Below are 27,823 nucleotides of genomic sequence, written 5' to 3' on the forward strand. Positions count from 1 at the left end.
CCAAAAAGGGAGCATGTAGAATTTCTCATGGGAGTTAGAGAATACATCTGCTCCAATCTGATCCTCACTAACATCTTGCAACAGCAGCGAGAGTGGAAAAGCAGTTCAGCTCACTTAGAATATTTAGACAGATACTGCTGATTAACCAGTGCTGTTCTGGAAGCCCTGGTGTCCCCTCTTCCTCCTGCACACCGGACTTGTATCCTGTACAAGTAACATTGGAAAGAGGACACACTGCTTGTCCAGGAGCGACTCGGTTTCCCCACACCGCATCACCTGCCCTTCACGGTCCCTCTCCTACCTGAGCCCACACGCCCTGCCTGAGGGACAGCGCAGGGGTGAGGGGACACAGAAAGCGCTCCAGGAAAGCACCTGCCGCGCCGCGGAGGCCCCGGGCCTGCCGTCCGGCCGTCTAGGGTGCCTCAGGCCGCGCACCTCCCCTTTGCTCAAGCTTTTCTCCCCTGCGTAGCCAGGCCCAGCCCGGCCCGGTTCGGCTCGGCACCCGCTGCAGAGGCCGTTCCGCCAGCAGCTTGCCGCTCCGCGCCGCGCCTGGCCCCGGCCTCAGTCCCCCTCCCCCGACGAGGCCTACGGGGGGGCGGCGCTGCAGCGCGGAGCAGTCCGCGGCAGGGGGAGCCGAACGGCAGCGCCTCCTACACCTCCTTCTTCCCTCTCTCCGTGCCGCGGTGGGCTCGGCTGCGGCAGCCGGGCTGCGCTGCGCTGCTCTGCTCGGCCCTGCCGAGCGATGGACTGGCAGGTGCTGACCAGGGAGCTGTCCCTCTACCTGGAGAGCCAGGTCCGAGTGGGACTCTTCGGCTCCGGCGTAGGCTTGTCCCTGGTGCTGGGCTTCGGCGTCGCCTACGCCTGCTACTACCTCAGCAGCATAGCCAAGGTGAGCGGGAGGGCGGCGGGGCGGGCTCCGCAGGTGTCCCGCCAAGGGGGAACCGTCCCGCGAAGGTCACCGCGACCCACCCGCGCAGGGTAGAAATGGCCGGGCGGGGGCAGGGCGCTCGTCCTCGCACTCGCAGCCGTTCCTGCGGAGGTGCCGCGCCGGATCCTGGCCGGCCGAAACCCCGGTCGCCCCCCGCGCAGGCCGGTGTCCGCCGCGGGGCCGGGCTCGCAGCCCCCACCGCTGAGGCTTTTCCTCCAGGGCCGGGCAGCCTGAGGGAGCTCTCGCCTGGTCGCGCCCAGCCCGGGAGGGGAAGGGGGCTCCTGCCGCGGGCGTCCCCGAAGTGCATCTGTACCAGAGGGAGAGCTTGGCTGGGGGCGACCGTTTGGAAAAGAAGGTCAGGAGCCCCCCGTCCACAACGAACCCCTGACCTCTTTGGTTTACTGACAAGGCAGGTGATAAAGTAGTTCGTTGTCCTTGTGTCTGCCTTCAGTACCACTGTAAATACCTTTGTAACCACTAACGCAGTGTTTTGGGGGCTAGGACACTCCTGTACATCTTCTCCTCAGCAGTGGTTTCACAGAGGAATTAGGCATTAGCGAATTACTTGGATACAGTGAACCCGACCTGATCTAAAGTGGCCCTGTGGTGAGAATGCCTCGTTGGCAATGCTTAATTGGCTGAAAATACATGTAACAGAAGATTTGTGATTGTTGAAGGCATGTGTGTTGCCACGGTCCTTCACAGAGCCACTGAGAACATAGCTTTCCTCTTCATCAGAAGAGTACTTAATCTTGGTCAGAGGAGGAAGATGAAGGGAGGATGTGCCACTGCTGCTGTGTATGTGTAACCATATTCTCCAAAGCATCTATTGTCCTATTAATGCTTGCATGTTGGAGAGTCAGCATAAAAGTAAAGTTCAAGGAATGCAGTTGTTTAAACGTGAGCGTTTTGGTATACAGGGATTTACACGTTAAGTGGTCTACGAATGGAAGCTGCAAGAAAAATCTCGGTATGCGGGGTGTTATTAGAGTAACCAAGGCAGTTCTGTACTGTAGTGTGAGATGGGAGGAGAGTCCTACCAGGTTAAAATAGGTACTGCACAAAGTCCGCCAATTAAGCATCAGTTCTGTGCAGTGCGAGAAAATGAATTCAGTAAACTTTTGGGGGTTTGTTTTGTTTTTTTTTTGCCTACTGTGAGTATGGTTTTGATTTCTCAGTGAAAGACACAATGCTGGTAAAAGTAGAGCTAGAATAGCATGTTATTAGAAATAGGTAAAGAATCCATTATGTTTAGTGGGTTTCGCTTTTCAGGTGGGCATTTTGGGATTCTGTTTGGTTTTCGTTTCTCTATCTCTTCAGCATGAAAGGAGAGGCTTTAAATAAGGTTTTCTTTCTTTATTTATTTGTTAGGGGGTTTTATATGAATACCCATACCTGACTGTAGTCTCTCTTCCTAGAAACCCCAGCTGGTGGCCACCAACGACAGCTTCTGCCGCTTTCTCGAGGAGTATTGCCCTGTTGTGACAGAAACTTACTATCCCACGATTTGGTGCTGGGAAGGTCGGATGCAAACACTCCTGCGTCCCTTTATCACCTCTAGACCCCAAGTACAGTACAGGAAGTAAGTGCCTTTATTCTGGAAAGTGATTGATTTGGTAGCCAGCAGTTACCTTGCTCTGACTGTGTCCCATGTACCACCACTGCTCAGGTTCATGCATGGGTTTTTACTTTATGCCTGCTTTTACAACTCCATCATAGACTTGGAACCATGTCTAACCTGAATTCAATATATAGTAGGTTTAAAAGGTCAAGGTCCCCAAGTGGCCCTAGTTTAGTTTCAGACAAGCATTGAAATATTGGTGACGATATAGGAACTGATATGGTTGTATGTTCACAGAATCACACAATAGTTGAGGTTGGAAGGGACCTTTGGAGGTCACCTTGTCCACCCTCCCTGCTCAAGCAGGGCCACCTAGAGCCAGTTGTCCCAGACCATGTCCAGACAGCTTTTGAATATCCCTAGAAATGGCAGCTCCACATCATCCCTGGGCAACCTGTGCCAGTGCTGGGTTACCCTCACAGTGAAAAAGTGTTTCTTGATGTTCAGAGGGAGCCTTCTGTGTTTCAGGTTTTGCTCATTGTACACGAAGTTCCTGTCAACCCATTTCTCCAGCCTTTTGAGGTCTTTCTAGATGGCAGCACAGGCTAGGTGGCAGCACAGGTGTATCAAATAATACGGTGTTTGAACGCCATCACTTTGCAAAGATCATGCAATCACTGTATCTTGTCCCTTGAACCAACATGTTATACCTTAACCATAGCATGGCCACTTCAGCCTTGTTTTGAATATATAAAACTTCTGGGATTTTCAGAGCAACTTTTACCTCTGGGTTTCATGTTGTATTCTTTGATGCCTAAATTTTAAGACAGAAGAAACTTACATTTAGTGTTTGTCCTCAGCTGATCTCTCTCACACATAAATGAGACTTAGTCTGGCAAATGAGGCATTTGGCACAAGACCTAAGAAGTACTTTTATGCGCCGGAACCTGGATACAGCACAAGTTGTTTCAGCTCTGTTTGCATGGTAGAATAGATTTAGCATTTAAGAGCTTCCCTTAGTTTTAGTAACTAGGAAACATTTCAATGGTACGGCCGTGTCCACTTTTTCTAGCCCTTCTTGTATACTCTCTGTTTCAAGGTTTGTGAGGGAAGAAACATAGTTCCATGGGGCAATGCTTATTTTGCACCATTGGAGATTGTGTTGGCAGTACACACCAGCATTGCATCTATTTCCCATTACTGAAAAAGGGCAAAGCTGAGCTAATGAGTCCAACAAGGCTGAGGAGCTTTAAAATCTGGAGTAGGTGCTTTCAATACTTTCAAATGAAAAATCAAATGTAAGGTAGTCTTACATTTTGGTAGTTCCTACACAAACTCTCTCGTACAATGTCTTCAGTGCCAGGTATGTGCTGTATGTTTCTAAAAAAAAGAATGAAACCTTCTTGTCATTGTTTAATGCATGCCTAGCATCTTGTGATATTATAATGTTTGTTACATTCTCAAGATACATGCTTTAAGAGTGCATTCTAGCAAAGTTTGTGAAGATACAGGGTGAAAGATACAGTAGTGCGTCTGTTTGTGTTCCACGTTTTAAACATAACAAGGTGCCATCCTTTGGATAAAGAGAAAAAAAATGTGATAAATATTTAACACATTGTCCTGTGTGCTATGAAAAGATTCTTAAATGATGCAAAGGAAATCTGCAGTATGCAAACCTATATAAAATAGAAGGTAGTGCCAAAAATCACATTAGTTACAAGCTTCCAGTGCATCAGCAGCAGTTCACGAGAGGCCAGGTCTTCATTTACTGTAAATGGGAATTATGCCACAAATTGACAGTACTAACTCATGTCAGCTGTAGGTGTGGCTCTTTCTGAATGGTAAACATGCAAACAAACAGTTAGGTGGCACTTTGAGTATTAAAACATAACTAAAATGCAGAATTCATACCTGGTAATTTGTACACTGTAAGCAGTATGCATGTATTTTTCAGTCTAATCAGTGTTGTCTTTGAATTGTGCCTTTCAGTGAGCTCATTAAAACAGCAGATGGAGGACAGATTTCATTGGATTGGTTTGATAATAATGACAGTTTATATTATCCGGATGCCAGCACAAGACCCACTGTCCTGTTATTGCCTGGCCTGACAGGAACGAGCAAGGAATCCTACATTCTTCACATGATCCATCAAAGCAAAATGCTGGGATATAGGTACTGTTGTATTTCATTGACAGTATTTTGCTTCTTCTAATAAGGTCAAATATAAGTATGTATATGTGTAAGATGCTTTTCCTAAGGCAAATGAAGTCTAAAGGCATTAGTTTATGTAAGAAAGTCTTATTAGTAATAATAATAATAGAATTATGTAACAGCAGTACATTCAGAAGGGCTGTTATAGTATCTACAGATTTGCCTCAGAGATTGCAGGGAGAGCAAGCTAAGTCTACATAGGCCTTTGCTGCTGCTTTTTGAATTATAATGTCAGTGTTTATGTTACTTTTACACTTACTAGAGAAGGGGCTTTTATTCATCTCCAAGAAGACTTGTGTAGATAGGTTGCTGGCAGCAGGCCTTGGAGGAGGTTGGCTTCTGAATGCGAAAATTGCTTGAATTGCAGTCTCAAATTCATGGCTGCAAAAGGGAGAGCTAGCCTACACTTACTGGTGGTGGTGAAGGGAGAGGTTCATTACCTCTTAGATGTCACTGCTTAATTTAGTTCTGTTATTAAGGCTTCTGGTCAGAGCTGGGTAAAATAGGTGGATTAGTTGATGAGTAAATTCCTTTATGTAATCATATTGCTGCTGCTGTGCTTCAAAGTAAGTTGTCATTTTTCCAGGATATGGATTTGGAATATTACATTTTGTCTTTGCAGACTGACTTCTGGTACTGACTATAATAAGTTCTTCAAATATGTATATGAGCTTTTATCTGCATGTCTGACTACCTCTTTTCTGTTTGGAGGTTTGGATAACTGCTTTACTAAATTATGAAAGTAAAGTAGCAGTTCAAAGTACTTTTAAAACCACTTTAAAACTTAGCAGTAAAAGATACCAGAGGAGAAAAGCCCTCAAATCAACAAATTCTTACTATTAATTTTTTAAGTATTCCTGAAAGAAATATCTGCATTTGATCACCTAAGAAAAGAAGGTATAGCATTAAAAAGGAGAGCTTTAGGTCAGATTTCAACAGAATGCTATAATCTTGTTTTTAAACAGCAACATTTGAGAAAAATACCAAAATAAGTAATTTGTCGTGCCTTTAACCCATCTGAAAGTATATATTATATTATTTTATAAAATTTTTATAGGTGGAAATGGTAGAAGAGCAATCAAAACGTAAGATCTATTAAGAAAACATAGATACTTAAATCACAGTAATGCTGCTAGAAAATTTGAAGACTCCCACCAGCATAAAGAGAACAGAAACTTCCCCAAGACACTTCACATGCAACTGTTATTATAATTTTGTTTGAACGCATTTTGTGCTATTTAAGGCAGTTACATAGCTTTGGAGGACATCTACATGGGGATCTCTGATGTTCTCTTTCAGAGCACTGCTTCAGGGTCAGCCCTGCACTGGCAGAGCTTATGGCTCATTTTTGGCCAGCTCAGAGTGCAGGCAGAGCAAGATGCAGCTACCACGTTCAGGTAAAAGCTTGGGGCTCTCATCCTGCAGTCTGACCTTGACTGGCAAATCACAGAGCTCATATGGAATCCCACTGACTTCAGTAAACTCCATTTTGGCACAAAGGTTGTTCTAAACGGATCAGGATGGGTTTAGGATCTGTAGGACTATAAATATTTATTCATGGAACTGGCTCATTTTTCTTTATGTATTTTCAGGGGGTTTTGTGTGTTTATCTTTTTTTTAGTGGGATGAACAATGTGTATAATTGAATTTACTGTCTCAATTTTTAGATGCGTGGTTTTTAACAATCGGGGAATTGCTGGTGAGGAGCTATTGGTAAGGATGACTTCTAAGATAAACATCTCTCACAAGCATTATATATGGAATCATAGGTGTCTATTTGTACAACTGGATTTAAATGAAACTCATGTTGAAAATGTAGGGAAGAGAATCTAGTCTGATACACCAATCATGTGCCAATATTAATCTTTTATTCTAAAACTCAAAGAGGTCAACTGGTCAACACACAATTTTTATGAATGTGTCATTTTAAGAAATAATTTAAATTATTAATATATGTAATATTAAAATGAACAATCCTTACACTTTTTTTTTTCCAAAAATACTACAGTATCTAAAATGGATACATCCAAGAAATTCTATTCAATCAGTGTAATTTTCTCCCATTATTTTAACATATAGATCCAAACATGAGAAATTGTAATTACTTTCCCAATTGCCAATACGAGTTTAAAATATTTGTTTATATGTTTAAAAAGTTGTGCCATTAAAATTGATCCATATTATGTGTTACTGAATTAATGAACCAGATTTATATGGATAGCCGTATCCTGAAAGTTAAATATGTATGTTCCTGTATTTTTTCCTCAGCAGTTTTGCCAAATTTGGCTACATTTTTTTGTCTTCGGGATAGACATACCATGTTTGCTTGGAAATTTAACTAGCAAAATGTCAAAGTCTTGAAGCTAAACTAAGTATTTTCTGCAGCTAGGCACTTATTGCTGAATAAGCTTTGTTTCTTGAGATGCGTTCTACTGACAGCTCTGCAGCTGGAATAAGTGTGCATAATACTGGGTATTGTTTTGTATTTTCTTAATACCCTGCTCTCAACTTTAAAAAAGCTCGGATTATTTTCCCATAATCAGATAAAGCATTTCAATGCATATATTGCCATGTTAAGAGGAGTTTTCAGCATACTTTTAGAGGTGGATCTACAAAGCAGTTTTGTGACACACAGAGTCCTTATTGATGAATTTCTGAACTGCTGAGAGAAAAGATCTCTTGTTTGGATTCCTTGTGTGTATTTTACTGTAATCGGATTTACATCTTTAAGCTTTATAAGATCTTACTGCAAAGCAAACCAGCTGAAACTACCACATTTTGGGGGGGGGGGGGAATTCTACAATTCAACATAAGATCCCTAGTTAAAGATTTTGAATCATAATTGAGCACCACAGTAGAAGTTACTCATGCCAGTAGTTCTCTTTCTAGACTCTTTAAAAATAGGTTCAAATTTACACCAAATGATAGCTATTTCAAGAATCAATTTTAAAATGCTGTTCTCATTGGTTATTGAAAGTGACTGTGAAATATTTTTATGGAATACTCAAATATTAGATTGACAACAGCCAACGAGAGCTAAGATGGTGTTGTAAAATATCTTCACACAGTGAGTAGACAGGAATTAACTTAAAATGAAGTTAAAATGCAGGATATCTCTCTAGTTTTAGAAACTTAACAAAATACACTTTCATTTGGAATACATTAGACCCTAGTTACCAAAAATAATCTCTTTTTCCTTGTAAACTTGGCAATTTAATTAAAATAAACCACATTCACACTGGTTTTAATTAATTGGGTGTAAAACAGTGAAGTTTAATTCATGTGGATGAGACCTGGAAATGCAACATAAATAGAAATTAAACCATCTTCAGTTTTAATTATCCAGATTTAGTGTTTCTTTCTTTTTTTTTTTAATCTTTGACTTCAACATTTCAATATTCCTGTTAAGTGTATTTTAAGTAATTAGTTTCATCTAATGAGATTGGTTAAAATTGCCCCCAAATACCCAGGCTTTTTAGCTGAAAGTAATTAAAAAAAAAAACTCTTTATAAGACATTGTTGCTTCAGGCAACAAATAAATTCAATTAACTCATAATTAAGTATTTTTCTGTTTAATGTTCATACATAGCTGCTTCCTATAGTTAAGTGAAAGTCATTAACATGTTAGTAAAAACTCTGTAATTAAAAGCTCTCTTTTGTTGTAGATGAAAACTAGAAAATTAGGAAAAAAAACCCTCACTTTACTGTGATTCTTATGGTTCCTAAAAGGATTTATCTCCCTTATACTACTCCAGATAGTCCCCCAGATTGTGGCCGGTAGCAGGTATCTGTGGAGGTGAGACTCAAAAGCTGTGCTTATCCTGTAAAAGCAGGGAAGGGGTTACCCAAATCTCAGTGATGCAGTGGAAATCATTCCAAATCTTGATTCAGGATTTGAAGAGACTGATAGTAGATAGAGATAAGTGTTTCATTGCTTTAGTTAATAGAATGATTTAGTAAATCAGGTAAACAGCACTGGTGAATTTATTTATCTATTTATTTGCTTGTATTGTGTGTAGAATGTAAATTTTGGTTACTTTTCAAATGCTGGCAGTACTTGAAATCTAGCATTTTCTCTTGCATTTGAATGTGGGTGAAGATGGTAAATTGTTGTTATAACTTCCTCTTCTGTAAATTGATATGTTTCCATTTCCCCAGAGTATCTTAAAAATACTGGTGCCTACCTAGTTCTGCTGTAGTTCTGCCTAGTTTAGCTCATTGCTCTGTCTGCAGATTTTGTCTAATGACCTGGAGGTTGCAGACACTGAAGATATTTGTCACTTGTTTTATTTTGTAATGATGGCAAGTACAACTCCCCTCCATTTCCTCATTAAGTGCTTTGGGTTTATATTTGCTGTTTAGCACAGCTTCACGATAAATGCTAAATTTATCTTGTTATAAAAATGATCCACTGCTCAGATTGCTTTGTCCTTAAAGGATAATACAAAATCTTATGATGGCATTTTTTCCCTCTGACTCCTTACAGACACCAAGGACCTACTGTGCCTCTAACACAGAGGATTTGGAGGCTGTTATTCATCATGTACACAGCTTGCACCCCTCAGCTCCATTCATAGCAGCAGGTGTTTCAATGGGAGGGTAAGGTATTATGTTACACGAGCCTTAGCTTAATTATGATTGCAAAATAAGTCTGTTGTAGCCTGACTGTAAATTGCTACTCTGCAATACTTGCATCACTCACTGAACTGCAGCTAACTCAGGTCTCCCTGCAGCAGTTCATGTTCAGAAGATCTGTAGAAACTTTGTATCTTTAAGGCTTTCAGCTCACTGTCAGCGAAGGTTGAATTTGGCCAAAAGTTGAAGGGGGGTGGCAGAAAACTCAGACTGACTTCCAAACAGGTGGGCAATACAATCTTTGGGAACTATGGAGGCTGTCTGTGGAACAGAGGGATTAAAAAAAAGGAACTAGAGCTATCATACCATGTTTCTTAGCAACCTCTGGGAATGACAAGATTTATCCTCACTCTGGGTTCTGCAGTGTGTGGGTAAGTTAGGCTGGGAGAGGTGTGGTTATCTGTTCTGTCTGGCTCTGAAGCAAGAAGTAGTATTGTCGTTGAAACCAGTATGGGTTGATAACAGCATGTGGTATTTAAGACTTACTGTGTCTTGGCTTCTCTCCAGAAAGGACTCCTGGAACAGGCAATGATAGCGCAGTTTCTTAGAGAAATCACTGCTAGAAGAAATATTAAGACAGCCTCTTTGATGAAAATCATAGGAGAGGAGAGCTTCCCTTAGAAATACTGCAGACACAGTGGTAATTTCCTGAGACTTCCCCCTTCTTTCTGATAAATTTGATGGAGGGTGGGCAGATACCACCTTATATATTGGCATTAATCTGCTAACAACTTATAGGAGCTTTGGGGCAAATACAGATTTGTTCAAACAATAGAGTTAGTGATTATCAAATAAATAACTTGGAAGCTTTTTAAATCAGGCCAATGTTTATCCATTTGTGGTGTTGGGATTTTGCCAGTGTCTTCAGGATGACAACATATGAATGTCTCCACTATGTCAGCATCTGGGAAGCCAAAAACTGGGCACAGTACTCCAGATACAATCTCCTAAGTGCCAGATACAAGCAATAATAATTCCCTTAGACCTGCTTGTTTTGCTTTCACTAACAAAGCACAGCATGTCACCAGTCGTCCTCATTGCTGTAAGGGTGTTTTGCTGAGTCACGTTCCATTTGCCCACGCCTTTCTTAGCTGCTAGAAAGCAGTCTACCCTAGGTGCAGGACTTCTACCTTTGTTGAACTTCATGAGGTTTCTGCCAGGCCATTTCTCCAGCCTGCTGAGGTCCCTCAGCATGGCAGCCCTGTCTTCCCATTCACCAGTCACTCCCCACAATGTGACATGTAAGCTTAAGGGCGCATTCCATCTCGTCATGTAGTTCACAAAAGTGTTATGCAGTACTAACCCCTTTATTGAATCCTGAGGAACATTGCTAGTATCTGGTCCAGCCACTCCAGTTAGACTTCAAGTTCCTGACCACAGCTTTCTGAGCCTAGTAGTCTGGCCAGCTTTCCATGAGTGCTGCAGGTCACCTATTCAAACTCTATCCCTCCAGTTTGGCTACATGGAGACCATGGCAGACTGTCAAAAGCTGAACTAAAGTGAAAGCAACATCCACTCCTTTCCCCTAATCAATGAAGGCAGTCAGCTCATTATAGAAGGCAACCAGGTTGGTCAGGCATGCTTTGTCCTTGGTAAATCCATGCTGGCTGTGACCAGTCACCTTCTTCACCTTTGCATACTTGGAAACGGCTTCCAGAGGATATTCCCAAAGTGCTAAGGTTAGACTCACCAGCCTGTATTTATTCCTCCTTCCTTTCTTGTAGATGGCATCAGAAATAGGCCGTAGTTGCTGCAGCCTTTCTAAAGTCATAGAAAGCAGTGTTACAATGACATGGGCTGCCTCCTCTGGAGCTTTGGTGCACCTCACCATGTCCCACTGACATGTCTATGCCCAGTTTGCATAACCGGGTCCTAACCTGATCTGCCTCTGCCATGAGTAGTATTTCATTCTCCCATACTCTGCCACTAGGCACAGGGACCAAACAGGTAGCGTTTACTTTTTACAAATCTTTTGTGACTGAGTTCCCTGCTCTGTTGAATAGCGGTCCCAGGAGGGAATAAAGTCTGGTCAGCCTAACTTCAGTTGTTTGAAAAGATCCTCTGGAAGCCATTTGCAAGCATATGAAGCGTAAGAAGGTGACTAGATTCATCAAGGACAAAGCATGCCCCAATGATCTGATTGCCTTCTATGATGAGATGACTGGCTTCACTGATGAGGGGAAAGGAGTGGATGTTGTTTGAGCCTTTTTTGTTGTTGTTGTTGTAGCCATGTATTTACAGAAGCCTTTCTTGTTGCAGGAGCCTTTTTCTTGTTGTCCTGCATATCCCTTGCTAGTTCCAAGTCCAGCTGAACTATAGTTTTCCTAACTGTATCCCTGCATTATTGGACAGTGACTGTTTCTCCCAGGCAGCCCACCCTCCTTCCACCTTCAGGATGCTTCCTTGAAGTCAGTTAAGAGTTTTTTGCTCCTCCGTGTGTTCTTTTGCCACTCTTGCTCAACTTCCTGTACATCAGGATGTGCCACACCTGTGCTTTATGTTCAGTTATCCTTAAGGTCAGACAGTTCTCCCAGAACCCTTTGCCCGTCAGGCCATCTCACATGGGATCCTGCCGACCAGATCACTGACCAAATTGAAGTCAGCTCTCTCCAATGTTGTAATTCTGGTAATTACCTTCCTCACTTACTCTTGATCTTTAAAATCCACCATTGAATAATCTTAGCAGCCAAGACCTGTCTGCACCTTCCCATACCTGACGGGTTCTTCCTTATGTGTGAGTAGCAGACCCATAGAACATTTTCCCCATTTGGGTCATTGATTGTGTACCAAAATACTGTCCTCAATACTCTCCAGAAATCTGGTCTGCTTGTGCCCTGCTTTGATGATTGATGTCAGGATGGTTACAGTCTCCTGTGCCCAGTGATTATGAAGTCTCTCTTAGCTGTCCAAAGACTTGGATTCTCTAATTCCTCCTCTTGATCAGGAGATTTATAGCAAATGCCCACCATAATAGCCCCTTTCTTAGCCTCCTGTCTGATTTTGACCAGTTAGCTCTGAATTGGCTTATAGCCTGCACCAGGGAAAAGTTCTGTGCATTTAAATGGCTTCTTTGCAAAGGTGCAAGCCCTCCTTGTCTTCAAGGCCTTCATGAAGAGTCTGCATCCATTGTAGCACAGTCTTGTCTGCTTGTGAGTCCTCCATGTCTCTGTGGATCTAATAAACTTGTTGTCACCATGCACAGACTTCTGATTCCTCATGTTTTTCCCATTCTGGGTGTTCATGCATGTGCTGTCAGTTGAGATGATCTGCAGTCATGCTGCTCTCTCAGGGAAGTGTGACAGCCTCCTCTGTCATGTTGTCCCTTCATCAAGGCCTGCCAGGCTTTCACTTCTCTTCAGACTTTGTTCTCCATCCCTTGACAAACCTAGTTTTAAACCCTTCTTCACAAGGTTAGCAAGCCTGTTGACTCTTATCTCACTTGGCTGCTATCTCTCCCCAGCTTAGACTGTTTTGCATGCAAAACATGAAATAACATGATGTATTGCAAAAACTTGTTTCACTGGAAATGGTGAAAGCCAAAGAAGCATCTGCTGTAGAGACTTGTTTCAATGATGAGATAGAGATTTAAAGCACAGTAGGTTCTTCATAGGTAGCTTCGTGTATGGTGCAGTGTTATTCTAGAACTAAGAGGGCTGGGGTGCAATAGGTGAAGAACCAGGTTTTCAGAGCTGAAGATGCATTAGAAGCTAGCTGTTCTGTGACTGGTACAAAAGACCAATTCAGCCCTTAGTGTCATTTCTGTCCTTGACTTAACCTAGTTATTGTATCCTAAATAGGGGTGAAGTCTGTTAGTGTGGCACAGGGGATTTGTGTTGTGTTCCTGGCTTTTAGCTCGCTACCACCACTGGGTGATTTTAGGCAAGATGTTCCACCTTCCTCCTCCAGTCTGTTTTTAAAGTCCTGAATCACAAACAGAAAGCGTATGCTTAATTGTACAGAAAACTGGAAGAGTCTAATCATCCATGCAGGGATTGTTTCCACACTTCAAAATAAATTGGAGCACTTGTATGTTTAAAATTAAGCAGGAGCAGAGATTTCACCGGAGGCATATTCTGACCATCATCCACTTGTCATAATGATCTCTCCCTTTTCAGAAGTTAATAGGCAGTTAATCCATATAGGACACAGTTGCCTAGCTAAGAAGAATAATAAACATTCACTTCACAAATGTGTAAATGTAAATGAAAGCCTACTTGTTTTATTGATCTTCAGTATGTATTTTTTTGGAAAGAGACTTGGTTTTCTAACAAAGATTCCTAAACGTTCTTTCTACTGCATATATTCTGTGAGTTCTGTTAGAGAACTTGCTGCTTTACTACTGCAACTATTTTTGATTGGTTTATGGTTCTTACAATATACAGACTGATGACTCACAGGTCTCTCCTCTTCTGCGGGTGAGAGGGAACGTAGCTACTAAATTCCAGTATGTGCCACAAGTGACTTTTCTCACTGGGTTTAACTGTGTGAGCTGATGGCAGGAGCCCACTCTCAAGTGCTGTTTGCCGTTCTTTTCTTGCTGGCTCCTACCAAATGGCAAGTCTTTTCTAATACCAAAAACTGGTTTCCCTTTTGCACTGCTGTCCTATGATCTGGTAGGTGGTGCACAGGGCAAAAGTATCTGTGATAGCAACCTGGTTCATGGTGCTTTGCTAAAGGTTACTAAAGGTATTCTGAAGCATGATAGATGATGCCAAGGTACAAAGTGCTGGTGACTCAGGAAGTTGTGTTAAGTTGTGAAACTCATAATGTTTTGAATTAAAGGCTTGGTATTAAGATGCTGGTTGTAAACTTTGGGGCCTCAGGCAGTAAAGCAAGACTTACAGCTTTTCTGTTAGCATTTTTCTTTTACTCTCTTCTCGCTATTTTAATTTTTCAGCAATTGAAGGGCTACATATTGGTGAACTCTCCCCTTTTTTCCACTCAACTATACATCAGCAGTAGAGACTGTAATTTGCAATTGGTCAGAAAGGCAAGATGTAAGCCACCTATTTGGCTCATGATTTTGTTTTGCTACTGTTATTCATTATCCAGCACTTCATTCTTTACGTACTTTGTGCTCAAGAACAGCTGTGTTCTCTCATGCATGTGAGGTGGGTTAAAGGCTTTACCTTCAACTCAAAAGACAGCTTCATAGTGAGGCAGGTGTGCCAGGGGCAGCTTGCATTTGTCAGGCACACTAATCAGATTTATTAGATCAGGAAGACTGAGAGCTTGTAAAATGGCAAAACTTACTAATAACTCAGGAGTACCTGTTGCATGAGTAAGATACATTTATTTGACCTCTTCCTCTCTTTTAGTGATATAAATAAGGCTAGTACATCTCTATTTCTAAAGGCACTCCTATTCACCTCCTACGCAGTGAACTCTGCTCCTCTCTGACAGTAGAGGGAGAAAGCAAACTTCATGAGTCATATGTGAATGACACTGACTACCCTTTTCAAGTATTAGGCACAACTGTAGGGCTGATAACAAGAAACTGTTGAAGCCAGACAAAAAGATGACTGATTGTTTTATCTGTTTTAAATTGAAGCCAACAATTTGATAGTATATATGTTTCTGTTTTTCATTTCTGTTTGTAGCATGCTTCTTTTAAATTACCTGGGCAAAACTGGCAGAGACACTCCTTTAATGGCAGCTGCAATTTTCTCTGCGGGTTGGAATGTTTTTGAATCTGTAGAATCTCTGGAGAAGCCACTAAACTGGCTTCTTTTCAACTATTACTTGACTACTTGTCTACAATCCTCTATCAGCAGGTGAGTTGCATTGTGAACTGTTTAGCAAGATGGAAGGATGTTAGCATGAGATCTACAGCAGGTATAATAATAGTGGCAAAACGAATGCTGTAACAGCACTTTCCGTAGCTGTGCTGTGTGCATTCTTCTGTAAGTTTGGAAATCTAAAGGATCTTTGCAGGAAGGACTAAATTTCTCTGTTCCTCAAGGAACTTGGCACGAGACCAGCAGACTTCTGTATTTATGGATGAAATGAATGGATTTTTAGACTATTTTAGGCATGCACATACTGACTTTGAGTAAATATGTATCTACACGAATTCTTTTAAGTTGGCATTGATTGCAAAAGCATGGAAAGGACTAGCTCATCCTTTGCTTTATAAAATTAGGATGTATTTTGTATTCCCAAATATTTAGTTCTCTCATCTTTGACATCTTTCTTGTGGCTTATGGAGACTTTTTACTATGTTGCTGGATGTGCCTGCATATGAATGAACAATTCTTCTGCTCTTGGATTCCAGAAAGATTTTAATATGATAAAAAATTAAAACCCAAGTGTGTTATCATTAGGGAATTGTTTTTATAAATATATCTGTAAAGCAGAGGAGTTTTAAATCGGTTTCTATAACGAAAAACAAGCTCTTCAATTTTTCTTTTTAGGCATCGACAAATGTTGGAGAAATTATTTGATATGGATCTCGTGATGAAGGTATGTGAAAATGTTACTTCTGCTTTAGCTGGATGCTGTTTTCCAAATGCTGACATAGTTCCCTATTTGAATTCTGTACTTCAGGCTAGAACTGTTAGAGAATTTGATAAGCAGTTCACTTCAGTCATGTTTGGCTACCGTACAATTGACGATTACTATGAAGATGCTAGCCCATGTCGCAAGCTGAAGTCAGTAGGAATTCCAGTGTTATGTCTAAACTCTGTGGATGATGTTTTCTCACCAGGTCATGGTAAGTTTAGGCTTTTTAAAATCTGTATTTCTGTATATGTGATCATTAAGACAAACTACATAGGTCTGAGAATGAGCCTGTGTGTAGAGGTGTGTTTAAATGTTACTTGTACATGGGGTTGAAAACCTCCAGAGATGGATCAGTCTTGCAATTTAATTACAGTGTAAGATACATGTAAAAGACACAGACATATATAAACCAGCTGATAATGGAGAGACCTGATTACTACAGAATGCAGAAACATATGGGGTGGCAATCATTAGCCATTAGTAGGCTCTTTACAGTCAAAAGAAATAACTATGCACATTTAGGGTGTGAGTTATCTCAATGTAAGAATGATACCAGACATACTGCGCTCTCTCAGAAGCACCCACTTCTATTTGCCAAGGACAGAAAGACCCTATGATGAGGAACTGTGCTTCAGATGTCTTGACTGCAGACATTCAGAGCTCAATTAAAGTGAAAAGTATTTTTTTAGCTGCCATTCTTCAGTCCAGTCCCTAAAAGGAATGTCTGGGAATTGCTGAGGTTTCATGTGACCTTAAATCCTCAGCTGCTGATCTCAGTGCCACCTCCAGTGCCTGAAAATTAAATGTAAGGAAATATGTAAGTTAGCATGTAAGCAAAAATCTAGGGTAAGGGAAGCAATATAGCCAAGGTGAGCTCCTAGAAGGATGCACACTGAAATTAGTAAGAATCTAACTAGAAGGTGAAACAGGAGTATCAACTAGTAACAGATAGGCTGAAAGCTGTTTTCTCCCTGTTTTCTGCTTTTGCTCTGAAGATCAAAACTCTGTTGCTTAAAAAGATATGTTTTTTCCTACGATCTGTTTATTAGTTATGGTATTTGAGTAACAATAGCTAATGTAGAGGAAAACCACTGTAATGAACAGCTGGTTGAGGGGACAGCCTTCAGCCGTGTACACCTGACACGTTTAAAGATAAAGTTTATACACTTGATTTATTTCATGGGAGTTTTCTTCTGCCGCCAAAAGTCAAGTGAGATTCTTGCAGGAGTCATAAAACCAGAGTGAGCAGGCAAACAGATTAGAACAACAAACAGAAAAATGAAGGGATTGGAAGAGACTGTATTTGTGTGTACTGTTTACCTGTGCAGAGATGTACAACACATGCACAGACATTATGGTTTGAAGACCTGTTAGAGACAAATGTGACATGAAGAACAAAGGGCCCACTGCAGTTTAGTGCAGTAGGAGTCTGATTTCTTCTCCTCTTGAATAAAAACTATCCACGTTATGCATGAACAGTACGAAGAGGCGACAGCCACCTAATATGAGGGGGAAAATGGTGACTCTGGATTAGCCAAAATACCTATTCTTTACGTTGGCTAAAACAAAGGCTTAAAATAAAATAAGATCTGGGCAAACATAGAAACATTCTTCCAGAATACTGCACCTACCTTTAACAATTTGCTGTTCAGGGACTTTCTGAGAGAGAATTAGTATCTTTGTATTTACTAGCCTCTGTGGCTGTTTGGTTGTTTCCTTGTAATTGGCCAGTTGCTGTTTCTGTTATGATCATGTAATGTGCTGGAAATGAGAATGGATGGGGTTGTGATTCTAAAATCTGTGTCCAGATATAAAATCTGGCTATGCGTCATGATAAAGGGATTGTTTCTACCCAGTAAGAAGGTATTCTCCCACACTAGAGATTCTCAAAATACACTTTTATGGCTGCTATGACCCTGGGGATGGCTTCGCCTGTAGTACTGCAAGGTGGGTCATCTGCTGTGTCATACTTCTGCAATTAAGTATCTTAGAGAGGGAACAATGGCTTCACCTCTGGGTTTAGCTCTAGCTCACTTAGTGGTTTCTGTTCTAAAGTAACTGTGGCAGGAGTAAGCTAGCTAGTTAGCAAAAGTAACAACAGCAGTGAACTAGGCAGTGTGCCTCTGACCCTGGAGGATTTGTTAACCTTCTCCAGAATATTATCACAGGGACTGGGACCTGTATTAGCTGGACTAAAGCTAATGCAGATACTCAATCCCCTTATCTCTTCATTTTAGAATATAACCTCCAGCTCTCAAGAGCCAATCATTGATTCACACCTGAACACAAGGAAACACTTATTTTTTTTTAACTGTGAGAGTTCAGACATGGGCAAAGAGAGGTTGTGGGGTCTCTGTCTCCATAGATGGATCAAAACCTGACTGGGTGGAGTCCTGGGCAACCTGCTATAGGTAACCCTGCTTCAGCAGGGGGGTTGGACTAGATGATCTCAAGAGGTCTCTTACAGCCTCAACAATTCTGTGATTGTGTAGATCAGCTAGCCACAAGTGCTCCCCTAGAGTACAGCTGTAGCAGATCTCCCTTGAAGCTGGTTTTTAAAAGAAGCACAGCTCTTGGTCAGCAGTGGATTATAGGGATGGTCTCTTGTGAAAGATTAAGTATCAAACCTGTTAGAATGCTTTAGAAGTTTTGCAGTATAGGGGGATTTGAGGTAGAGCACTAGCACTTCTGAAACAAGACGTGTTAAGAGTCTGTTGTAGTCACTGTCCATTCTCCCTTAAACTGTGACTCTAACCAGCCCTCCTCCATGGGAGTGTTTGGGTGAATAGGCATTCATTTATTCCTTGTTCACAGAGTGAATGCTTTTGGCTCTAAACCGTTGTCCTTGTGGTGGCAAGTTTACCTTCAAAAGGGCCACCGGGACAATATTGATTTACAGTTAATAGCATGACTCTTACGTGTATCTATCCTTGGCTCCTCTTTTGTTTGTGCTGTGCACCCTCAATGTGAAGCGTTGCACTGACAAGAGTCACAGGGCACCTTGGTTAGCAGCTTAGAAATGATGGCTGGTGCCATGAGTTATTGGAGTTTATTCATCTTGACACTTTTGCAGGCTGTTTTATGTTAGCACATGCAAGGGGCTGGTGTTAGTCTGGGAAGTGACTTTGTTCTGGTAACTGGCTTGTTTTTTCTGACTTGAAAGTGTGTGGACATATGTAAGCCTGTGGCAACCAGGGGCAGTTTTCACTCACAACTGTGTAATGGATTCAAAGCCACAACATTTCTTCTCCTCCAGGCTGCAGCCTTTATTGACTTTGGGGACTGGTTATTTCATGTCTCATCTGTCCCAGTAATACCTACCAGCTTTTAAGCTACCTTCCACCTCTGTTGTAGACAGCTGTAGCTTCCAACAGCTGTGAAACAGGTCTAGAAAACTCACTAGGGAGAAAACTGCCAGGATTCCTTTGTGTTTAAATATACTTCATCAAGCCAGCCATATCTATCTTTCTGTAACAGAGTTACAACCCCAAGTCTGTTTTGACACTATACAATATGGACCTATAGAGAGACTTCCCTTAAAAAGTGCAGATGCTGTCTCTGTTGCCTTTTGCTACCTGATCATTTCTCCTCATGTGACTTTCTGGTACAGTTTGTACTTCCCAGTAATTACTGTTTAATATATTGTGAAAATGTGCCCTTTGATCTCAATCCAGTATTAGGAAGAAACAATTCATCTGCAGTCCTTCCTTAATGTTGCTGTTTCAAGTTCACAGAGCTTGGCAGCAGATGCATCTGTAGCAGGTTAATTCTGGGTTGCAGTCCCTGTACTGCATAATACTAACTAATGAAAACAAATGCTTTCTTCATTGCATGGCACTTCTCTCGCCTAACTAATTTAAATGAGCCATCGCTTCAGGAAAGATGTAATATAACCTTTTACTTTGTGTACAAAAGAAATCAAGAAGATGGAATGACAGGATTCATTATCAGCCTCACATTTAACTTTTCATCTGAAGTGGCATTTTTTTCCTCAAAGACTTTAAGCAGTGTATTAGGCATCCAAGTTAAATTGTGCTATACTAATGCTTAGCTAATTGCCACTGGTGAGTGTTGTGCCCAGGCTAAAAGCCTGGCCTAGAAGCCAGGTAACATGTTGGCTCCCTTCTGATCCACTGTGCCAAGTAAGTGCATTTCTGAAGCTCAGCTTTGATAGTTTTTATTGAACTCTTTAAACCTTTTCTGTCCCTCTGAATCCAGACTTAGAGTAATTGCTCTTAGGTGTTATTTTGCATCCTATTTGTAAACAGCACAGTTAAGTTGGCTGGAGAGGCTGAATGGCCAGGCTGAGAACAATTAGGGTGAGAGTTTAAGGAACAGGGAGAAATCAATCAAACAATGAAACAGAAGGCCTGAAGGCAGTGACTTATTTAAGCTGATGCTGCTTTACATGTATGTTTTTCTGTTCCTTTTTTAAAAAATGCTTTCTGCGAAGAATGTACAACAGATTGTTTTTTGAACAAGGTGGATGCCCCATCCCTGGCAGTGTTCAAGGCCAGGTTGGATGGGGTTTTGAGCAACCTGGTCTAGTGGAAGGTGTCCCTACCCATGGCAGCAGGGCTGGAACTAGGTGGTCTTTAAACCATTCTATGATTCTGTAATTCCATGACATAATTTTGCATATACATACTTACATTGTGATTCTGTGATCACAAATAACAAGGCGGTGCCTGCTGGATCAAACTGCAGTATACATTTTGGTCAATAGACATGTGTACAAAATTACATGATAAAAATGAGCAGTAGTATCTTTTGGCATGCCATCCTATATTCTAGGGTGCATTGCATCCACTGCTCTATTTCATAGAATCACAGAATCGTAGAACAGTTAGGGCTGGAAAGGACCTTAAGATCATCAAGTTCCAACTCCCCTGCCATGGGCGGGGACATCTCACACTAAACCATGTCACCCAAGGCTCTGTCCAACCTGGTCTCGAACACCGCCAGGGATGGAGCATTCACAACCTCCCTGGGCAACCCATTCCAGTGCCTCACCACCCTAACAGTACAGAATTTCTTCCTTATATCCAATCTAAACTTCCCCTGTTTAAATTTTAACCAGTTACCCCTTGTCCTGTCACTACAGTCCCTAATGAAGAGTCCCTCCCCAGCATCCCTATAGGCCCCCTTCAGATACTGGAAGGCTGCTATGAGGTCTCCATGCAGCCTTCTCTTCTCCAGACTGAACAGCCCCAAGTTTCTCAGCCTATCTTCATACTGGAGGTGCTCCAGTCCCCTGATCGTCCTCGTGGCCCTTCCTGGACTTGTTCCAACAGTTCCATGTCCTTTTTATGCTGAGGACACCAGAACTGCACACAATGCTCCAGGTGAGGTCTCACAAGAGCAGAGGAGAGGGGCAGGATCACCTCCTTGGACCTGCTGGTCACGCTCCTTTTGATGCAGCCCAGGATACGGTTGGCTTTCTGGGCTGCAAGCACACACTGAAGCCGGCTCATGTTCATTTTCTCATCAACCAACACCCCCTTCTCCACACGGCTGCTCTGAATCTCTTCTCTGCCCAACCTGTAGCTGTGCCTGGGATTGCTCCGACCCAGGTGTAGAACCTTGCACTTGGCATGGTTAAACTTCATGAGGTTGGCATCAGCCCACCTTACAAGCATGTCAAGTTCCCTCTGGATGGCATTTTACATTGCAGAATTTGCTCTCTTGCATTGTAGGTTTATTTGTGGATGGTTAGCAGCCCCTAGAACAGCCTTTAGAAAAGTACTGCACGACTACCAAGCATCATTTGCATTTTAGCACTGGAGAGCAGCACAACACACTCAGTTCTCTCCTGAGAAGCTGCAGAGCAAGAAACACTGCTGGGGATGAATCATACAACTGTATCAAGACAGGCTGTGCAAGGGCAGGCTCTCCTGTTCATCACGGGAGGTGAGAGCAGAGAGGTGACAGCAGGTCAAACTTGGCACCTATGAAAAATCCTCACTGCGGATGGCAGCAGATGACTGCATATTCAGCACAGTGCTGCAGCTTGTGTGATGAGAGCAATGATCCGTGGCAGAATTCTGCTGTAAATGCATGTTAATTACAACAGGGAGAACTTCAGGACAGGGAAGATGATGTTCATACAGACCTGTGCGTGGCTTACACCTTACCTGCACAGAAATAACCAGCATCCTAGTGCTGGTGGGCTTCTAGGAGAGAGCTGCTGTAGCTGTTTAGAGACAGGCAGCACACTGCACCCACTGCAGTATTGCCCATCGGTTTGGGAATGAATAATTTACCACCAGCAAACTGATTTGGGAGGTATCCTTATGCTGGGAATCTCTGAATGCAGAGGTCACAGTGAGCACTGCCTGTAAGGGCTTCCCCAGCTGGGCTGGCACAGCAGAGGAGACATTTATGGTCATCTCCTTTCCATACCCCCAGGAAAGCACTTTCTTACAGTAAAGGATACGTCTCTCTACGCTTTGATACTAGCCTCACAAAGGTGAATGAACATCATGTTTTTGCACAATCTCAGGTAGTGAAGAGGTATGTTTGGGCCAGTATGCAGCTGATCCAAAATCCATTAGAATTGATGGAGTTGTCATGTTATCTCTGATTCTTGGAGAACAAGTCTGTCTCTCCTCACACATTCTTCCTCATTCCCTTGCATATAGGCCTATTCATTAGTCCCCTCGGTGACCAGGGAGACAGATGTGAGTCACTGTCTGAAGCAGGAATGGGGGACTCAGGCTTGAGTCTGATCCCCACTTCCCTATCAGGGTTCTGTTTAACATGGCCCACATGCTACTAAAGGGAAGAGGAGCAGACGGCTTGGTAGAGATAAGTAGGCAAATTCCCATGCAGCCAGCAGAAGCTGACATGAATCGTAGTCACTGTCTTTGTACATGGCCGTGTACATCTACAGCATCCAAGGGAGCCAGAGCAGAGATTGCTGGGCAGACTAACTCGGGCAAAACTCCAGACAAGCATTTGCTGAGTTTGGAGTCTGAAAATGATGCATCTGTTATATTGCAAGAAATAACATGTTGTTTTTTGCATCTCTTGTTTTCACCCTGTTCTGTTCCCCAGTCCAGGCTGACAGGCTGTAAGCATTTATTTCATTGACTTTTCTTTTTAGTCTTGCCTCAGTATTGCTTTAAAAGGCCTGGATAATGCACATACCATTTTCAGTTTTCCCACTAACAAAGGAAAAGTCAAGGACTTCTTGTAGAGACAGTGAGAAGCACAGTTTCTTCAACCTGGTAAAGAATCAGAATCACTTACTAAATGCTGGAACCTATAAATTGCTTACACACATGCAACTGTGAGAGAAATAGTGGAAGAAATTAGTATCACCAAGTAGCAAAGAAGTACACACCCTCTGCCCGACAATCCCCCTTGCTCTCTGGAGCTCAGTCTGTGCTCTGTTCAGGGCACAGTCAAGTACCTTATGGGCAGAAAACCTTGTAACACATTATCAAAAGACACTTAAGGTGCTGCGGATGCATTGGTTTAGCATCCGTGCTGAGGCCCTGGGGCGGAAAAGAATGCATTGTTCCAGGCACTGTGATGACTTCTGAGGTGCAGACTGCTCCCCTGACCCTGATCTATTTTAAGTTGCACATCTGTTCACTACAGTCATTGCATTCAAGATCCCCTGTGACTTAACTCTGGCTGGGGGTCCATCTTTGGTAAGGAATGGGTGCCATGCTCTTACGCTAGTGGCTGAAAACAAAGGCAGATGGGCATCTGAAGCACACACCAACAGCTCTGCCAGAATCTGAATCAAAGTAAGGAACTTGCCTATAAGGAAAGTAGTGATGTACAGGGATGACGGATATTTGAAACAGCAAATGTATAAAGGGGTGAAGAAAAGCAGAATCCAAGAAACAGGAGCGTGGGGGGGATGCATCTGAGGGAAGTTCAGTCAGAAAGGGATGTGGACAACTGACACCTCTTACCTCCCCCCGCGCCCCCCTCCCCCCCCCCCCCCAAAAAATCTGATTAAAAATTGCTCTTCAAAATATACTTTAAAATAACTGAGGCAGCAGTAGCAATCCTGGGAATAACTCACTGCTTTGTGTTGTAGTGCCAAGGCATTATTACTTCAGCAGGGTATGACCTAAAATCAGATTTGTTCTCTTGGGGAATCATAACCTTTTTTACACAACCCAGTGAAATTCCTGCTACTCCCTTCTGTCTGGACAAAGCACCTTTTGCTGTTGTTTTTTCTCTCAATCCTGAATAATCAAAAAATCTGTATGACTTTTATTTTTTTCCCTTCCATGTAGTTACTATTTGAAAACTGGAACTTTGAAAGGGATTCTTTACTGAAACATACAGAGATTTCTGCTTGTTCAGGTGTATATTTTGCATACTTAAAACTCCAGAGGAATTTGCTTAAATAGTTTTTACATCAAGAATGCAAATGCCACAGCCCAATAAAGCTGCACTGTTGTGCCAGCCAGTTAATGGGATAATAGGGTCATCCCATCACACTGAAATGCCATTTGTATTTCAAACATGATAAAGAAATAAGAAAATACATGCCATAATATTTTATTATGTATGTCATATTAAATATTATGTATAATTATAAATTATTGTAATGAAATATTATGGCATTCTAATAGTATATTCCCCTTTTATTATTCTGACATATAAAAGTCATATCCTTTCCCTGTCATCAGTCTCCCCTTCCTGACCTTTATTTTCTGTCACAAAGGGAATTGCCCAGAAGATGGCATTGAATCAGCTGAAAACTAACCCAGCAAGAGAAAAATCCTTGTAGGTTCTGGTCTAATAATCCAAACCCTAATTTAAATAATTTTCTAGCTGTCACTATTCAGTAGAGAACCAGTAACCTTTCTGTGCAGTTCTCTGTGCAGTTGTTTGCCCTTCCTCTGTTTCTGCTTACTTTGCATATTAGATTATGAACTACTGAGGGCAAGAACTGCCTTCCCACTGTGTTTGCATAGTGTGGCCTAAAACATACAGATATAAAAGTCTTGTGAATCATACAGAATGATAACCCAGGATATCTTTAATATCATCTGATACGATATCTTACAGACAAAACTCTTAATGACATTAAAAGGTTTATGTTTGCAGTCTCCTACAAAAAGAATGGGATTCACTATTAGGCTTCCAGTTTCTCAGTTTTTCCAAAGCTGAATGTTGAAACACAGGTTGAACGCTACAGGCTTCATTGTCCTTTCACTTACACTATTTATACCAAATCATGAATGTGCATTAACATGAGTGCTGTTCTATCAGTGAGGCTGAAAGAAAGTTCAAGCTGGAACTGTTACAGCAGCCATAAAAATCATACAGAGAAGGTGAGTTAATGGCAAAGGCTTTTAATGCAGATACGGTTCTATGTCCTGCAGTTCATTTAAGCATATGTTAATGTGCATATTTAGTCACATATATTACAAGAAATGTTTAAGAGAAATTATTCAGTGGCTGGCACTTCTTAGAAGGATAAGGACTTAAAACATTCTTTCTCCCCTCTTTTAGCTATACCAGTAGAAACTGCCAAACAAAACGCAAACATTGCTTTGGTTCTGACTTCGTGTGGAGGCCATATTGGTTTCCTGGAAGGAATATGGCCAAGGAAGTGCACTTACATGGACAGAGTCTTCAAGCAGTTTGTGCAAGCTATGTTCGAGCATGGAAATAAAATCTTTAGCATGTAGATTTGGACCACTATTCTAGCTCAGTGTCACATTCTGACAAGGGCAGTTAAGCTTAATGCACAAATTTTAACTCCTGTAAGCCAGCAAATGGATAAAGTCCATTACTACATGCAAAACTATTTTTGCCTAAGATTTTGTAGCAAGAGACTAAATATTATGTTGTCACTTTTATATTTATTTTTAATATGCCTTACTAAGAATGATCTTAAATGAAACAGCATTCCACATGCATCAAGTTGCACTTAACCGAAACCATCAAGTAGGCAGATTATAATTCCTATGGATTTTAATTTAAACCAGTACATATTTAGGAGACTTAATTTAGATGGCTTTTAATATTGGAATGGCAACACTCAAAATAGCATATATTATCCTGTCATGCATAGCACAAGTTGGCCTGTTCCTTAGGGCACTAATGGTGAAAATCTTAAAATAGGAAAACAAAAGAAGGAGGGAAAACAAAGCAGCACTGATTCTTCAAATAAGTAAAAATTTCAGCATGTTATTCCATAGGATTAGACTGATAACCTGCTTTTGCTCTTCTGCCCAGAAAGTATTCAGAGTTAGGGCTAGCTATTGTTTTTTAAACTGTGTCAATGTCATACTTGTCTTACATGATTATTTTTAAACAGCTAATTTATAGTGTTTACATATAACCAAAAGATTCCTTTCAAACAGTACTGTAATAACTTCTGTAACTAAAGACATCTTCTTGCATTTCTAAGTTCAGGTAAAGCTTGTGTTGTCATATATGTAATACATACCTCATAACTGGTAAGCTGTGATTCCATCTGTTATGTTTATATTACCCTGCAATAACATTTCAGTTTTAAAGAAGAAACATTAGAAAAAAATCAAGAAATTATGAGATAATCCACTTAAAAAAAAAAAAAAAAAAGGAAAGAAAGAAAAAAGAGAGCTATCCAAACCCTTTGTCTCTCCTGCAACCTCTAAGAATGTAACAGACTGCTTAAAGAAAGCTAAAGCTGGGATGGGGGTCAGAGCCCCATCTTTATGGTTTGTTCATCTGATAATTTGTCAGCACTTCACCAATAGGCTGTGAAATCATTGAAGCCTCTGCAAAGTGATTTCTGCCCTAGAGGCTTATGAGTTTGTGAGGCTGACCGGGGTGTCACTGAGCTCCTCAGCCTTGAAATAGAGTGAGAGCCAGCATGGACCTTGGAGCACAAGGGACAGTTGGACAGAATGTATTCTGAAGTGGATGGGAAGTCCAAATTTAGGGCATACTGAAATCACAAAAAAGGCTTTTAAGCAGCTTCTATGGAGCTCCCACTTCATGCCGATCACTGATCTGGCCCCAGCCACACAAGATAAGTCAGTAAAGATGCCTTTGCATTTTTATTTTTATCTTTTGAGTGGGGTCAGTATGAGAAGAAAATGCGGATATAAAAAGTGAGTCGGATCTTTTGTCTCAAGCAGTACGTGAACAGCCCTTTTTTTGCCAGGCATGTCTCCTAGTAACAGCCAGGGAAGAACAAAAATACTTTTTGCCTTTAGAAAAAGAAATTGGGACATGCTACATGAAAGCTGGTTTTGTAAGGTGGGAGGTTACATTAAAAAAATCAGAAAGTGCTTTCAAGTTTTGACTTTTCAGACAGGCATCAGCCCTTGCTCAAAGTCTAATTTCTTTTTTCTCTAATAAGGAAAATGAGACAAGAGACTTGTAAAAGCAAAATGGCATTTTGTGCATGTTACTGCAGTACATGAAACAGCATATTAGTAGGGTGCCTTATTTATTCCTACATTCATTTCCAGTTTTTATGTTCATACAGAAACAATGAGCAATAAACAATGTGTTGAGCATTATATTTGTTAAATGTTTGAGTACAATACTGTTCAAAACTCAGCATCATGTATTAATAAAAATAAAACCACTTACGCACATCTTGCTGTTCAAATAAAATTAACATCATTGATGGCAGAAATTCTCTTTGCACTCTCTTATTTCATTTAGGTCTAATCCCACCCACAAATCCCCATAAGACATTTCTCTTTAAAGCAACATCTAGCAAACATCTGTAAAGTTGGGGTGTTTTTTTTGCACAAATGTGGGGTGTTTTTTATAACACTCCATTAGGGAAAACACATTGTTCAAAGCACAGTGTGCAAAGTAACAAGCAAATTTTACTATGGATATGCTCAAACTTTCCCTGTCAGATTTTCTGGAACATATAATTCAGACACTTGCTTCAGTTCTTGTGGGGGGGACATACGCTAGCAAGAAGTGCCATAAACGTTTTTGCTGTGTGGTATCTTTATACCTTCTACACAGAGTTGCACCAGTAAGCCACAATCCAGAAT

At 41.4% G+C, this 27,823-nt stretch overlaps 1 protein-coding gene across 2 annotated transcripts; it reads left to right on the plus strand.

The window, feature by feature from the left end:
- Nucleotides 1-497: 497 nt before the first annotated feature.
- ABHD3 (abhydrolase domain containing 3, phospholipase) lies at nt 498-26,236 on the plus strand. 2 transcript variants are annotated; one of them, XM_061448672.1, is made up of 9 exons: nt 589-889; nt 2,347-2,510; nt 4,479-4,661; nt 6,368-6,413; nt 9,187-9,299; nt 14,936-15,109; nt 15,749-15,797; nt 15,882-16,047; nt 25,323-26,236. In XM_061448672.1, exons 1-9 carry the CDS (start codon nt 743-745, stop codon nt 25,499-25,501), a joined length of 1,221 nt encoding a protein of 406 aa, XP_061304656.1. In that variant the 5' UTR covers nt 589-742; the 3' UTR covers nt 25,502-26,236. The 2 variants fall into 2 exon arrangements, with proteins under 2 accessions (XP_061304657.1, XP_061304656.1); XM_061448673.1 differs by lacking the exon at nt 14,936-15,109 and having other exon boundaries at nt 498-889.
- The last annotated feature ends 1,587 nt before the right edge of the window (nt 26,237-27,823 follow it).

The sequence above is a fragment of the Pezoporus flaviventris genome, unplaced genomic scaffold, assembly GCF_033815535.1.
Source record: "Pezoporus flaviventris isolate CSIRO_AGI_PZ_B2104156 unplaced genomic scaffold, CSIRO_AGI_Pfla_v1 ptg000007l, whole genome shotgun sequence".
Classification (NCBI taxonomy): Eukaryota; Metazoa; Chordata; class Aves; order Psittaciformes; family Psittacidae; genus Pezoporus; species Pezoporus flaviventris.